At 36.0% G+C, this 17,491-nt stretch overlaps 1 protein-coding gene across 2 annotated transcripts in view; it reads right to left on the bottom strand.

Annotated features, from left to right (window-relative positions):
- NOS1 (nitric oxide synthase 1) overlaps positions 1 to 17,491 on the bottom strand; it is a 131,763-nt gene that overhangs the window by 77,895 nt on the left and 36,377 nt on the right. For both annotated transcript variants that reach the window (XM_053700503.1, XM_053700501.1), the window contains 5 exons: positions 14,190 to 14,327; positions 13,966 to 14,111; positions 12,900 to 13,062; positions 7,167 to 7,258; positions 6,833 to 6,974 (listed from right to left, as the gene is read on the bottom strand). In XM_053700503.1, coding sequence (XP_053556478.1) covers positions 6,833 to 6,974; positions 7,167 to 7,258; positions 12,900 to 13,062; positions 13,966 to 14,111; positions 14,190 to 14,327 — 681 coding nt within the window. The remainder of the gene's footprint in view (positions 1 to 6,832; positions 6,975 to 7,166; positions 7,259 to 12,899; positions 13,063 to 13,965; positions 14,112 to 14,189; positions 14,328 to 17,491) is intronic.

Raw genomic sequence — 17,491 nt, 5'->3', positions numbered from 1 at the left:
TTAACTAAATAATACCTATTTAAAACTAAATACATACTTACCTGTGAAAAAAACCCTAAGCTAGCTACAATATAACTAATAGTTATATTGTAGCTAGCTTAGGTTTTATTTTTATTTCACAGGTAAGTTTGTATTTATTTTAACTAGGTAGACTAGTTAGTAAATATTTATTAACTATTTACTAACTACCTAGTTAAAATAAATACAAATTTACCTGTGAAATAAAACCTAAGCTGCCTTACACTAAAACCTAACATTACAAAAAATAAAAAACACTAAAATTACAAAAAATTCAAAAACCTACCATTACAAAAAATAACAAATGAAATTATCCAAAATAATAAAAAATATTCCTATTCTAATACCATTTTAAAAAAAATAAAAAACCCACCCCAAAATAAAAAACCCTAATCTATAATAAACTACCAAGGGCCCTTGAAAGGGCCTTTTCGTGGGCCCTTAAAAGGGCCTTTTGTAGGGCATTGCCCTAAAGAAATCAGCTGTTTTCCTACAAAAGAAAAACAAACACCCCCTAACAGTATACAAACCCCCACCCCCCCAAACACACAAAATAAAACTAAAGTAAAACCTAATCTACCCATTGCCCAGAAAATGGCATTTGTATGTGCATTGTCCTTAAAAGGGCATTCAGCTCTTTGTCCTGCCCTTAAAATGTCATTCAGCTCTTTTATGAAATGCCCAACCCCTAATCTAAAAATAAAAACCCACCCCAAAACGAAAAAAAAAAACATTACACAAAATAACAAACAAATTATTCAAAATAATAAAAATTATTCCTATTCTAATTCTAATACCCATTAAAAAAAACAAAAAAACACCCCAAAATAAAAGAAACCTAATCTAGAATAAACTACCAATAGCCCTTAAAAGAGCCTTTTGTAGGGTATTGACCTAAGTTAAACAGCTCTTTTACCTGAAAAAAAATACAAACCCCCAAACCCACAAAATTAAAAAAAACTATCTAAAGCCAATAGGATTCAAGCAGCTCTCATTCTATTGGCTGATTCGCCTCCGCAGGGATGGAGAAGATGCCGGTCCCGCGATGGATGAAGATGAAGCTGCCTGGATGAAGATTCCGCCTGGATGAAGATGAAGCTGCCGGGATGAAGATCGTTCAAGCGGGACTTCAACAACTGTGAGTACCTAAAGAGGGTTTAGGGTTTTTTTAAACTTTTTTGGGTGGGTTTTTTTTTAGTTTAGGGTTTGCGCTTTTCTTAAAAGAGGTAAATGCCCTTTTCAGGGCAATGCAAAAAAGCTAAATGCCCTTTTAAGGGCAATGCCCATACAAATGCCATTTTCAGGGCAATGGGTAACAGGTTTTTGTTAGAGTTAGGTTTTTTTTAATTTGGGGGGTTGGTTGGGTGGTGGGTTTTACTGTTGGGGGGTCTTTGTATTTTATTTTTTTTACAGGTAAAAGAACTTTTAAGGGCTATTGGTAGTTTATTGTAGGCTAGGTTTTTTTTTATTTTGGGTGGGCTTTTATTATTATAGGGCTATTAGATTAGGTGTAATTTTTTTATTCTTGATCATTTTGTTTGCTATTTTTCGTAATTTAGTATTTGTTATTTTTTGTAATTTAGTATTTTTTATTTTTTGTAATTAGATAGTAGTGTTAGGATTTTTTTAATGTGTATTTTAGTTTTCTTTAATTGGTAGTTAGTTTAATTTTAGTTTAATAGTTATATTAGTTTAATTGTTAGTTTAAACTTAGTTTTTTTAATTTGACAAGTAAGTTTTAATTTAATTTTAATAGGGAAATTGTAATTTTAATATAAAGTTAGGGGGGTGTTAGGTTTAGGGGTTACTAGTTTAAATGAGTTTATTGCGATGTGAGGGATTTCGGTTTAGGGGTTAATAGTTTAATTTAGTATATTTCTCTGTGGGGGCTTGTGATTTAGGGGTTAATAGGTTTATTATAGTTGCGGCGGTGTCGGGAGTGGCGGAATAGGGGTTAATAACTTTAGAATAGTGGGGGTGATGTGGGTGGATGGCAGATTATGGGTAATAATATTTAAATAGTGTTTGCGATGTGGGAGGGCGGCGGTTTAGGGGTTAATAACTTCATTATAGTGGTGACGATGTCAGGGAGCGGCGGAATAGGGGTAAATTAATTTTATTAATGGCGGTGATGTCAGGGAGCGGCAGATTAGGGGTTTATAACTTTAATATATTGTTTGCGATGCGGGAGGGCCTCGGTTTAGGGGTTAATAGGTAGTTTATTGGTGTTAGTGTACTTTGTGACACTTTAGTTATAATTTTATGTAACAGTTTTGTTGCGTAAAACTCATAACTACTGCTCTCAGATTGCGAAACGGATCTTGTCGGTATAGGCTGGAACGTAAGCTTTTTAGCCTCACCGCAAAACTTGTAATGGCTGCGCTATGGAAGTCCCATTAAAAAACTTAATTTTCACATGTGCATGACTGACGTTGCGTTACAGGCTAAAAGGCTTGCAGTACAGCTATACCGATAAGACTTGTAATGGCTGCAGTGCTGTTTTAACGCTGATAAAACACACACTTAACTCTTAAAACACGAATGCAAAACTTGTAATCTAGGTGAATGTGTTTTACTGTGTATGTATTGTAAATATTTTACATTCCAGTGTTCTTCACATAGGAAAAATGTTCTATGTATTTTTAAATAGATATTCCTATACATATCAGTATAAATCTCTATCTATTTATCTATCTATCTATCTATCTATCTATCTATATACACACTCACCGGCTACTTTATTAGGTACACCTGTTCAATTGCTTGGTAACAGAAATTCCTAATCAGCCAACCACATGGCAGCAACTCAATGCATTTAGGCATCTAGACATGGTGAAGACGACTTGCTGAAGTTCAAACCGAGCATCAGAATGGGTAAGAATGGGGATTTAAATTACTTTGAACGTGGCATGGTTGTTGGTGCCTGACGGGCTGGTTTGAGTATTTAAAAAACTGCTGCTCTACTGGGATTTTCACACACAACCATCTCAAGGGTTTACAAAGAATGGTCCGAAAAATAGAAAATATCCAGTGAGCGGCAGTTATGTAGACGAAAATGCCTTGTTGATGTCAGAGAAGAATTGGCAGACTGCTTCAAGATGATATAAAGACAACAGTAACTCAAATAACCACCCGTTACAACCAAGGTATGCAGAATACCATCTCTGAATGCACAACACGTCGAACCTTGAAGCAGATGGGCTACAGCATCAGAAGACCACACCGGGTGCCACTCCTGTCAGCTAAGAACAGGAAACTGAGGCTACAATTCGCACTGGTTCACCAAAATTGGACAATTGGAAGATTGGCAATCATTGCCTGGTCTGATGAGCTGTGACATTCAGATGGTAGGGTCAGAATTTGGCGTAAAAACAACATGAAAGCATGCTTTAATCCTGCCTTGTATCAACGGTTCAGGCTGGTGGTGGTGGGGGTGGTGTAATGGTGTGGAAGATATTTTCTTGGAACACTTTGGGCCCCTTAGTACCAATTGAGCATCCTTTAAACGCCATGGCCTACCTGAGTATTGTTACAAACCATGTCCATCCCTTTATGACCACAGTGTACTCATCTTCTGATGCTACTTCCAGCAGGATAATGCACCATGTCACAAAGCTCAAATCATCTCAAACTGGTTTCTGGAACATGACAATGAGTTCACTGTACTCCAATGGCCTCAACAGTTGCCAGATCTCAATCCAATAGAGCACCTTTGGGATGTGGTGAAACGAGAGATTCACATCATGTGCAGCCGTCAAATCTGCAGCAACTGTGTGATGCTATCATGTCAATATGGACCAAAATGTCTGAGGAACGTTTCCAACACCTTGTTGTTGAATCTAAGGCAAAAGGGGGTCCAACCTGGTACTAGCAAGGTGTACCTAATAAAGTGGCCGGACTATATATATATATATATATATATATATACACAGTATATATATATATATATATATATATATATATATATATATATATAGATAGATATAGGTATAGATATATATATATATATATATATATATATATATATATATATATATATATATATATATATATATATAGAAAGCAAAAAGATGCACTCTCAGGACTTTTCACAAAAAACCAATTTAATGGAACGTTTTTTTAAATTGTTTTTTGTGAAAAGTCCTGAGAGTGCATCTTTTTGCTTTCTATTTCATGGTATATCATTGCACCCAGGCGAGTTGGCTACTGGTGGGCTGAACTGGAAATTGCTTACTATATATATATATATATATATATATATATATATATATAGTTGAGTTTCAGAGTTCAGCGCACATAGAATGGAGAAAAACAAAAACAATTTATGGTGCAGTATGTCAGTACTAGGCAATCAAAAACTAAACGTGAGATTTAAATGCGCTCACCTTGTTTAACCTCAAACATGTGAGGTATGTTGGAAGCATGGAGGGGATGTAATCCCTATCTGTGGTAAAGATGTTTCCAGCTGGTATGCAGAAACTTTTAGCAGGTGGAAATCTTGATATCCCTGGAGTAGAAATATGTTGGTATTTCAGACAAACTTCTCCTCTCTGGAGTTAGGTAGAGACACTTTAATTCTTTTTGCTGGATTTCTTTCCTTGTTGCTGTTTATTTATTTTCCCCTTCTTTATACTTGAAAGGCTTCTCCTCTCTGGAGTATGGTATAAACTTTATGTATGCAAACCAATTAGTGCTCAGTTTACATACTATGAGATCAATTGTGGATATTAATTGCAGCACTCATGAGATGTGTATAAATGATGCTTGCAAGGACACAAAGTGAAATTTAAAATAAAAACACTTTTATTTTCCAATGTCCAATAAAAAATGATAAACAGAAATCCTCTTTGATAATAGTCCAGATCAGGGACAGAAATAGGTGAGCAGATGAAATATAGTATATTTCTTTAAATCCGGTAGTGAGTTTTTTTTATCAGGGCTGGTGCAAAAACAGCTAGCTGATAAAAATTAGTGATATTGTGGTATAGGATGCTGTAAGTACAGCTGGAGGTAAATTCCTTGTGGTGGTTTTGAGCTCTGAAAAGCTCCCAGAGTTCAGGTGGATAAGTTGGTGTTTATGATGGAAAACCGTAATAAATAGTTACATGAACTGCTGTAAATACAGCTAGATGATGATTCCTTGTGGTATTTTGAGCTCTAGATAGCTCACAATATCCGGATGGGGTCCGTTGCTGGAGTGTTTGAAGCTTGGTCTCCCTGGACAGGAAGTGACGTCAGAAGTGGGCGTGCCCTTACGCGTTTCGTGAATTACATTCACTTCATCAGAGGGTACTAGCAAGGTGTACCTAATAAAGTGGCCGGACTATATATATATATATATATATATATATATATATACAGTATATATATATATATATATATATATATATATATATAGATATATATATATATATATATATATATTACAAAAAATACATCAGATATATAAAGAAATATCTTGCAATAAGTGTTAGAACCTGCGCAGAAAAAAAGTTAACTTCTGGTGGTTTTTGCACATGAGCTAAATAGCGTGCCATTTGTAATCTGGTCCATTTTTTGGTATACAAATGTGTATTAGCAATATTTGTATATCATTAAAATATTGCAGTTTGAGTGTGAAGAATTGCCCTGCTTGGTTTTATAAACACAGTACCTATTCCCCTTACATTCTTTATGGGGGGCCCAGATGAGTAGAGGAAAATATTAATGCTCCCTACACGTGATGCCAATAGGTGACTTAGGGCCTGATATTCAAAACCTCGCTGGCATGGAGAGAAATCACACAAAATCTTTGGGATTTTTTTTAGACCCTCTACATAAACTTATTTATCAAGATACAATTTGTGTTTCTATATTTTTATAAGGGCCTAGCCGGACTGACAAAAATTCTTAGATCATCTCAACTGAGCGTTTGAATATCAGGTCTTTAGAGTTAAATGGGTCTTAAAAGGATAGGGAAGTCAAAATTAAGCTTGCATGATTCAGATAGAACATGTCATTAATTGTAAGACACTTTTAAATTAACTTTTTTCAAATCTGCTTTGTTCTTTTGGTATCCCTTGTTGAAAATGAATAGGCACATATCATTCACTAGTGGGAGCTAGCTGCTGATTGGTGCCTGCACACATTTGCCTCTTGTGATTGGCTAACTAGATTCTTGGAGAAGCTCAGAAATAGACATCAAGAGGACAATTTATCAAGCTCCGTATGGAGCTTGATGCCCCTGTTTCCGTGCGAGCCTTCAGGCTCGCCGGAAACAGTAGTTATGAAGCAGCTGTCTAAAGACCGCTGCCCCATAACTCGTTTTCCTGCTCTGAGGCCGTGGACAGAAATCAATCCGATCGAAGACGATCAGGTTGATTGACACTCCCGGCTAGCAGTCGATTGGCCACGAATCTGCAGGGGGCGGCATTGCACCAGAAGTTCACAATTTAGCTGGTGCAATGCTAAATTCCGACCGCGTATGCTGTCAGCATTTATCGATGTGCAGCGGACATGATACGCTACATTGTATCATGTCTGCTCGCACTATGGTAAATCTACCACCAAGGAAGTAGTGTAATAATGTGCAACAACGTCTTTGGTGCAATTAGCTGTTTAATTGAAATAAAAATTTCCAATGGTAACAGTAAAATCCTCAGACCGGATTCCTACTCCCTGCCTTCAACTGGTCCCTAAATGATAGAAAATTCCAGATAAGATTCAGATCTCATCTCAATAAAATAACCATTTTTTGTAGACCCATGTTCCATCCTATAACTTTGCATGTACATTACTGATCAAATCCAGAAATCAAGCTCGTCTGTATGATTACCTCTGTTAATTCCACATTGGCGGGGTCTCCCAGAACCGAACCATCAGGCTGCTTGTATCCTGCATAGCGAATTAGCTGAGCATTCCAAATCCTGAAGTCATGTTTCCCATCAGTTCTCTGGGGGAATATTGTTATCGCTGATCTATGAAGAGGGGTCACACCAGTTATTTGCAATTTAAAGTAATTTATGTTAAAACAAACTTACTTCACATATTGTTAAAGGTTTAATTTCTAACGTGTTCATTGCAGTTTTTTTACTAGCCTGTGACAAATGCATATTTCCAGCCCTGACTATGAAAACCCTTTACCAATAAATGAAAAAAGAAACTCTAACCTGAGGTTGCCTTTGTTTGTGGCATATTTTATGTGGTTACAGATGTAATTGTACATCCCATGAGCAGTAGTACAGTCCCGAGCATCAAACACCTAAATTAGTAAAAAAAAAAAAAAAATTATCTTCATGTTTCACTTGACTGCAAAAACATATTTAGCAAACTGTGCTTAGATCGACACAACTAATTTAGGGTTTACAGAAAGTATTACTAACATAGGGCAAGATTACAAGAGTTGTGCTAAAAACAAATTCCGCTCATGCACTAACTGCGCTCAAAGTAAGAAATTATCGTGGCCACATTAGCACGCGTATTACAATTGAAAGGAAAGAGTTAGCGCATGAGCCCCCTGCAGATTCGCGGCCAATGGGCCGCAAGCAGGGAGGTGTCAATCAACCTGATTGTACTCGATCGGGTTGAATTGCGGTGATGTCTGCCCATACGGAGCTTGATAAATGGGCCTCTTAAACTTTACTTTAGGTCCAAAGGCACGCTAAATATTCTAGCGTAGTTTCAGCTTTCGCTCAAGCACAAACTATAACTTTCAACTATAACCTTCAACTTGTATGAGTGGAAGTTAGCATATTCACTATATCCATTGAAAGTATAGGTTGCGCTTGAGTGAAGTTTGCTGCACTAACCCTTCTCTGGTAAACACGCTTTACCATGGACCTGTAATATCAAGTTGCGCACTATAATACAGTAGTGTAAACACAGAAGCATAGTAGCAGCATATTTGTGTTGAATTGATAACTTTAAACACACAGGCCCCTATTTATCAAAGGTCTTGCGGACCTGATCCGACAGTGCCGATCAGGTCCGCAAGACCTCGCTAAATGCGGAGAGCAATACGCTCTCTGCATTTAACATTGCACCAGCAGCTCACAAGAGCTGCTGGTGCAACGCCGCCCCCTGCTGACTCGCGGCCAATCGGCCGCTAGCAGGGAGGTGTCAATCAACCCAATCGTATTCGATCGGGTTGATTTCCGGCGATTACTGTCCGGACAGGGTTATGGAGCAGCAGTCTTTAGACCGCTGCTTCATAACTTGTGTTTCTGGCGAGTCTGAAGACTCGCCAGAAACACGGCCCTTCAAGCTCCGTACGGAGCTTGATAAATATGGACCATAGCCTGCTGCAGATACATTCATAATAATTTGTATTAAGTATTTCCTAAGGGACAGCTATATAACTTTTTTTTCTTTTAACAAAGTGTTTGTTTAATGTTTTTATAACCTTGGTGATTTCACTGAATTTTCTAAGCTACACAAAATCTCTTTTTCTCATGTTCACCTGCACATGGTTTTAACATTCACTTCCTATGCTCGTGGCAAATTAAAACTGGATGGCTTTAGATCATGCTCTACCATTTTTTTTTACAGTAGATTAACATTTTAAAAGTGTAAACTATTGTTACCAAGTGCATCAGTGTTTGTTAAAAACCCCCCAAGAATAACGTTTTGCCCTCTTAAGGGCTAGATTAAGAGTGGTACATTATGTTCTATGAAAAGAACATAGAAATGTAAAATATGCGTAATGCGCATAGGGGTTTGCAATTTAGGACTAACGCGGTTGGGTTAGCGCACTTGAACTATTGTTATCTTCAATACGCCTTTTGAAATATTAATTATAAACTAATAAAAATATTAATAAAAATTTTTATTTTAAAGTATTATACATAGTGTAAAATATTCTCAATAATCCATATAATATATCTATATTTTTTACAGTATGTATAATCATTTTTAATAGGCTTAAGGAGTTAATACATGTGACATGTCTGTGTGTATTAGTAAAGGAGTGGGAGAATTGCTTATTATTCCATGAAAAATTAGGTCCTGTGGTCCCCTTGTACACATATTGCACTTCCTGCCATCAAAATCAAAACAGCTTCAACTCAATTTTAGACAACTTTCCAATTTACTATTATTATCTAATTTGCGTCATTCTCTTGCTATCCTTTGTTGAAAATTATTTCTAAATTGGCTCAATAGCTGCTGCATGGTGGCTGCACATAGTTGCCACATGTGATTGGCTCAGCCATGTGCAATTATATTTATTCAACAACGGTTACCTAAATAATAAAACAAATTAAATAATAGAAGTAAATTAGAATGATGTTTAAAATGGTATTCTCTCTCTGAATCATGAAATTAATGTTTTAGGTTTCATATCCCCTTAAGCAGGGCAGTAAAACTTTAGATTTGAGAAAGAGAAGAGGTACCCTTCAAAGCATGTCTAAAAAGATTGCTACTAAATCTAACAATCATTGGGGCCAATTCCAATTATTTGTGATTCAGTTTATCACCTTTTTCCGGCTCCCTTATTTTTAAAGTTCTGAGTGGTCACAATCCAAGCCATAACATTTCTTTACTGAGAAAAGTTCAGATTTGAGGATATAGAGGGAAACTCATCCACAAGTTTTGCACTTTTGCAACAAAATCTATACATCTAATTTAGCACACCAAGGTTGTTGATGAAGTGGTCATCTGGTGTTTAACATATTTGACAGTATTTTCAAATGATATCTGCAGGAAACACAAGAAAACTAAAATCACCACCGCTACATCTAGAAATGGCATTTAGCAATTGTATTCTTAAAATGCTTTTTTTATTTCATATTCACATTTTTGTGATTCACATAAATGTCATTGTCATAAACAGATATCTATCAGCAATTGTGTTTCTGTGATCAGAGTTTAACCATTTGCCATTTCATCCTGTTTATTAACAACCTAGATCCGTTGCACAGGTTTTTATATTAAATAGAAGTCTTAAAAATTATATTTTGAAAAAAGTGATTTCCAGTATCTAGAACATTTTGTTACCATCTCCTTATAGTAATAGATATTTAGAAAATGCAAATCTTGTTCTGTAAGAGGGTTGCAAATTTTTGGCAACATTTTAAACCTTGTCACCTAGCAGTTTTATGATTTTGAGTGTGAGAACTGTTAAAATCCCATTTTAGAAATTGAGATAAGTTGCATTTATGGAAATTAATATTCCACAGTGCTCTTCTTGATTTTAGATTAAAATCTCACCAAAAAAATGTGGTCTTCTTAATGAATGAAGAATAAAAAAAAAACTTTTAACATATTTAAAAACAAAACACCACTCTATCCAATTGCACTTGGTATTTCAGTGATTGACATCCATTATCAGCAGTTCTGAGTGCCGTTGTGGGAGACTGTATTTTGCATTTACAATTTGGGCTGTGTTTGACACAGAAATATTGGGATCACATTCGGCCAGATTATGAGTTTTGCGTTATGAGCGGCTCGGTAATAACTTGCAAGTTATTTCCACCGCTCACCTTTAATAACGCTGCTATTACAGGTTTGCCAAAACCCGGCGTTAGCAGGCAATATGGCAGTGTTGAACTCCATACCGCACACAAATACCAGTGCTGCTTTGAGCTGGTTTTACGTGCTTGTGCACGATTTCCCCATAGACATCAATGGGGAGAGCCGGCTAAAAAAAAGCCTAACACCTGCAATGATGGAGCGTAAAGCTCTGTAACGCAGCCCCATTGATTCCTATGGGGAAAGAAAATTTATGTTTGCACCTAACACCCTAACATAAACAATAACACTAATCTAAACACCCCTAATCTGCTGCCCCTGACATCGCCGACACCTATATTACAATTATTAAACCCTAATCTGCTGCCCCGACATCGCCGACACCTACATTACACTTATTAACCCCTATTCTGCTGCCCCTGACATCGCCGCCACCTACCTACACTTATTAATCTTTAATCTGCCGCCCCCAATGTCGCCGCCACCTACATAAATGTATTAACCCCTAATCTGCCGCCCCAACGTTGCCGCCACCACTATACTAAAGTTATTAACCCCTAAACCTCTGGTCTCCCACATCACTAACACTAAATAAATATATTAACCCCTAAACCTAAGTCTAACCCTAACACCCCTAACTTTAATATAATTAAAATAAATCTAAATAAAAATTACTATCATTGACTAAATAATTCCTATTTAAAACTAAATTCTTACCTATAAAATAAACCCTAAGCTAGCTACAATATAACTAATAGTTATATTGTATCTAGCTTAGGTTTTATTTTTATTTCACAGCTATGTTTGTATTTATTTTAACTAGGTAGACTAGTTAGTTAATAGTTATTAACTATTTACTAAATATCTAGTTAAAATAAATACAAATTTACCTGTAAAATAAAACCTAACCTGTCTTACACTAACACCTAACATTACACTAAAATTAAATAAATTACAGTTTTACTGTTGGGGTGTTGTTTGCATTTTTTTTTACAGGTAAAAGAGTAGATTTCTTTGGGGCAATGCCCCGCAAAATTTTAAGGGCTATTGGCAGTTTAGTGTAGGCTAGGTTTTTTTTTTTTTTTTGGGGGGGGGGGGCTTTTTTATTTTGATAGGGCTATTAGATTAGGTGTAATTAGTTTAAATATTTGATCATTTCTTTTTTTATTTCGTGTAATTTAGTGTTTATTTTTTTTGTAATTTAGTTAATTGTATTTAATTAATGTAATTTATTTAATTTTAGTGTAATGTTAGGTTTTAGTGTAACTTAGGTAAGGTATTATTTTACAGGTAAATTTGTATTTATTTTAACTAGGTAGCGAGTAAATAGTTAATAACTATTTACTAACTATTCTTCCTAGTTAAAATAAATACAAACTTAGCTGTGAAATAAAAATAAAACATAAGCTAGATACAATATAACTATTAGTTATGTTGTAGCTAGCTTAGGGTTTATTTTACAGGTAAGTATTTAGTCTTAAATATGTATTATTTAGGTAATAATAGTAGGTTTTATTTAGATTTATTGTAATTATATTAAAGTTAGGGGTGTTAGGGTTAGGGGTTAATATATTTATTTAGTGTTAGTGATGTGGGAGGCCAGAGGTTTAGGGGTTAATAACTTTAGTATAGTGGCGGCGACATTGGGGGAAGCAGATTAGGGGTTAATAATATTTAACTAGTGTTTGCGATGCGGGAGTACGGCGGTTTAGGGGTTAATATGTTTATTATAGTGGCGGCGATGTCCAGGGGGGTTAATACGTTTATTTTAGTGTTTGTGATGCGGGAGGGCCTTGGTTAATAGGTAGTTTATGGGTATAAGTGTACTTTGTAACACTTTAGTTATGAGCTTTATGTTACATCTTTGTAGCGTAAAAGCCATAACTACTGACTTTCAGTTTACGGTATGGATCTTGTAGTTATGGGCTGTACCGCTCACTTTTTGGCCGGACAGGCAAAGTCGTAATACCGGCACTGTGGAAATCCCATTGAAAAAGGACTTTTTAAAAAGTGCGGTAGTTACGTTGCGTGACGGCCAAAAAAGTGTGCGGTACAGCTATACCTACAAGACTCGTAATAGCAGCGGTAGTGAAAAAGAGCCATATGATGCTTTTTCACTCATAACGCAAAACTCGTAATCTAGCCGTTTGTTAGCAATAAAAACAAAAAACAAACAAACAAAAAAGTTTGTTTCCTTTTTTTTCCAACATCGAAAATATTGGAATTGACCCTATAGTTTGAAAACTTAAAATGAATGTTTAAATGTTTTGAAGATATTTATTTTTAAATGTTTGTGTAGGGACATATTTAAATATCCAATAATGTATATTATCCTTCTCTCTAACACTGTATTATACATATCATGTTTTATGGTTGACAAACGAGTTGATATTTGAGGAGTGTACGCATCACTTTTTTAGAAGCTTATAATTAACCTGAAGTTTAGACCACTGGATCCTGCCAACACAGCGAGATGCATTGCGCCAGGCATGCTTAGCCCCATATATAAGTTCAGTGTCTCTCAGCTGGTAGGTATCAGTTTCTTCAATCTCCTTGGTTACTTCTTCTAGTCGTTCTAGGTGAGCTTTGGAACCAAACCTTCATGAGGGAAAAATGTAATAATATTTTAAGTCAGGAGTCAAAAAAGGTCATGCTATCTGATTTTACAATGAAAGAAAAATGTATTTTATCAATTCAAATTCACACTTTGATGAGTGGTGAATGGAACCTAATAATTTAAGTGAGAGCCTGCAACAAAAGTGTTCATGTCAGTCAGGTTTAATTATTAGGAGCAGGAATTGTCCTAGATCTTAACATTTGGGAGTTATCACAAAGGTTTACACAAAGGTACAAAACTGGGGGGTGGTTCTGGGGGTCTTTTTTCCTTATTTAAGTCCCCACTTTGAACTCATTTACACTCTTCTTGTCTTGGTAGAGCAATGGACAAGTAAAAATGTCCTGCCTTGCAAATGTATGGCTGCTGGTACCTCTGAAAATAGAGGGTGCTAAAATAATAGTTAGGATGTCTAACACTCCCCAGCACTTCCTAGAGCCACAACTGGTCAGGGTGTTTGTAAGAGCTTTGCATACAAATTTCAAGCATGCCATATAAAGCGGATGTGATTATTTTAGGGTTTGGTCTAAACTAAAGAACTGGAGTGTTAGCAAAGCAAACCACAACATTAAATTTTAATTGTGTAGACCAGTCATCTACCGTTTATTATATACTTGCACCAGACAATGCACTGGACATGTATAAATTAAGTCTGCCTTGCAAATTCAGGGCTGTTGGTATTGTTGAGGTTTGGGGTGCTAAAAGAATGAAAGCTTAACACCACAGTATGCACCAGACCCACCTATATTCATTAGTGAGACAAGAGATCTCATGAAGTTGTGCATAAAGCAGTGTGAGGTCTTTGAAAAGCCTTGCATGTGGCTTTATACTAGTTCAACATTCCATTGAAATACATGTTTGGATATTCTACTCATGAAGTTGCTTACCTTTTAATTGAAGAGTAATACTGGTCAATGAATTCCTTAGCAAGAGAAAGCAGTTGCTCCTTTGTCCGAATATCTTCTGGTTTGCGGACATGCTGTGGGGGAGTCATAACAGCACCCATACAAATGTGTGGTGAACATGGCGTTGGCTGAAAAAAAAATATTACCTGTTTTGAAAATATACTAATTTACAGCACTTGCTTCTCTGGTTCAGAAACCATCCTTACCATAGAAGCCTTGACATGTAGTGTGTCATGTAGCATAGAATTTGTTTCCCAGTTCCGTATTTTCATATAACGAGGACACTTGGAAGGACTTCCATTCACTGCATTCTTTGATGGAGACTGTCTCCCAGAGGATGAGACCTAGAGAAGGCAAGAAATAGCAGAGCCTATTTAAACAAATATACAAATTAATGTAGCAAGAAGAAATGGATAGAGGTAATGATGAGCTAGTGAACTCCTGCTAAAGACATCTGCATACAAACATTGGTAGTGGATATATAGTACAGGACACTTTAAAATGTTTTACAGTTTTTTTAATAGATGTTCCTGTCCTGAATTAAAAACACTGTCCACAATTAAAATTGTAGGAGTTGTCCTTGATATCCCGTGAGCAATTTATCCACAGAGGTATCCTGCAATACTTTTTCATATGCATTATAGGAATGTGTTGAGTTTAATATCCCTTAACATTCTCGCTAAAACACAAAATCCATGAAATTCCTGGCTTTGGAAATTCTTAACAAAACTGAGGGGACTTTTGCCTATTCATTAGTCAAAAACAGGTTTAAATATGTAATTGAAAATGTTATGTTGAGGATTTCCATGAACATTTTAAATAAGAAATGTTCTTGTTTGTGTATATTTTACGTGTGATGTTTTTTACTCACAACATTTATATTTAAACAATAGTATAATATCTAGCTGTAAATGCCCCAATCATAACAAAAAACATACACGATTATATCACAAGCTATTTAGTTTTTGAAATCACAACTCATAACATAATATAGATTATGAAATGTAATAAATGTGATGTGACCAAAAATAAAGGTTATGTTTCTGCATACTTTGTCAATTCATTGGAAATATTTCTCTGCCATTCCTTGGTCCTTGTAGTTAAATCTCAAAAATAAAGGCAAACAAATTACTGCACAATAGATCCCCCACTTTAAAATTACTTTCTTAATAAGAAAAATTAGATAGAGCTGTTAACAAGCTCTAACTTAAAAATCACCTGTGTATGATAAAGGATTCCTGATCAACCACCATCTTGTTTACACATAGATAAAAAAAAAAAGTTAATAGAAAAAGATACATTAAAAGTCACAAATTATCCACTCAGGGCTGAGTCCATATATAATAGACTGAACTAGATAGTCTAAAATACACACATGTACTGGCTCATTTCCATTGAGCCGCAAATGGGTTTTTGAGAGGTTCTAGTATGATAAAATTGCTGTTGGAAGCCAAACAATAAGCTTTTTGAGGCCTCTTTTCCATTGAGATATTAAAGTTTACAAACAATCGCCTAGATTACGAGTTTTGAGCGCTAAAGGAAAATTAACCGAACGCAGCAAAAGTGGCGTTATTTAATCCCCTATAGCGCTGCCATTACAAGTTTCAAAAAACCAGGCTTGTGCGGGCAATATGGTGCTTATAAGCTCCATACTGCACCAAACACAAGCACTGTTTTGACGTGCTTGTGCACGCTTTCCCCATAAACATCAATGGGGAGAGCGGGTCAGAAAAATGTCTAACACCTGCGATCGTGGAAAGAAAAGATCTGTAACGCAGCCCCATTGATGTCAATGGGGAAAAAGAAAATACAGTTTAAACCTAACACCCTAACATATACCCTACGTCTAAACACCCCTAATCTGCTGCCCCCAACATCGCCGCCACCTAAAGTTATTAACCCATAATCTGCCGCTCCCGATATCGCCGCAACTATACTAAAGTTATTAACTCATATTCCGCCGCTCCCCGACATCGCAGCAACTAAACAAAGTTATTAACCCCTTAAACCTCTAGCCTCCCATATCACTACCACTAAATAAACCTATTAACCCCTAAACCGCCAGCCTCCCACATTGCAGCAACCTAAGTTAAACTATTAACCCCTAAACCTAACCCTAACCCTACCCCTAAAACTAACCCTAACGTAACCCTACCCCTAACACCCCCTAACTTTAACATAATTTAAATAGAGCTAAATTACAATTATGAACTAAATAATACCTATTTAAAACTAAATACATACTTACCTGTGAAATAAAACCTAAGCTAGCTACAATATAACTAATAGTTATATTGTAGCTAGCTTAGGTTTTATTTTTATTTCACAGGTAAGTTTGTATTTATTTTAACTAGGTAGACTAGTTAGGAAATAGTTATTAACTATTTAATAACTACCTAGTTAAAATAAATACAATATTACCTGTCAAATAAAACCTAAGCTACCTTACACTAAAACCTAAAATTACAAAAAATAAAAAACTACCATTACAAAAAATAAAAAAGCCTACCATTACAAAAAACAAACAAAATTGTCCAAAAAAATAAAAATTATTCCTATTCTAATACCCATTAAAAATACACCCCAAAATAAAAAAATCTATTCTAGAATAAACTACCAATTGCCCTAAAGAAATCAGCTCTGTTAATGAAAAAAATTACAACTCCCCACTAACATTACAAACCCCCACCCCACCAAACCCACAAAATAAAAAAAAAATCTAAAAAACCTAAGCTACCCATTTCCCTGAAAAAGGCATTTGGATGGGCATTGCCCTTAAAAGGGCATTTAGCTCTTTTACATGCCCAAACCCTAAACTAAAAAAAAAAAAAAACACCTAAAAAAACCCTGACGATGCACTTACAGTTTTTGAAGTCCCGATTGAACGATCTTTATCCTGGTGGAGAAGTCCTCATCCAGGCGGCGAGAAGTCTTCATCCAGGCGGCCTCTTCAATCTTCATCCCGGTGGCATCTTCTATCTTGATCCCGGCGGCATGGAGCGGGTCCGTCCTGAAGATATCTGACATGGAGCATCCTCTTCATACGGTCGCCGCTGTACACTGAATCTTCAATACAAGGTACGTGATCCAAGATGTCGTCCCTTGCATTCCTATTGGCTGAAAGACTTGAATCAGCCAATAGGAATTAGAGCTGCTAAAATCCTATTGGCTTTTCAAACCAGCCAATAGGATTTAAGCAGCTCTAATTCTATTGGATGATAAATCAGCCAATAGAATGAGAACTGCTTACATTCTATTGGCTGTTTTGAACAGCCAATAGGATTTATGGGTGTTTAGTGTACTTTGTAGCAGTTTAGTTACAGATTTGTAGCGTAAAACTCCTAACTAATGACTATTGATGGCGTTACGGATCTTGACGTTTTAGGCTGTAATGCTGTTTTTTTAGCCAGAATGCAAAACTCATAATACCAGCGCTAAGGGAAGCCCATGAAAAAACGTCATTTTTATGTGTGCGGTACTGACGTTGCTTTACAGGCTAAAAGGCTTG

Source organism: Bombina bombina, chromosome 2, assembly GCF_027579735.1.
Source record: "Bombina bombina isolate aBomBom1 chromosome 2, aBomBom1.pri, whole genome shotgun sequence".
NCBI lineage: Eukaryota > Metazoa > Chordata > Amphibia > Anura > Bombinatoridae > Bombina > Bombina bombina.
Note: the sequence above shows the minus strand (reverse complement) of the source record. Positions and strands in the feature narration are given on the sequence as shown.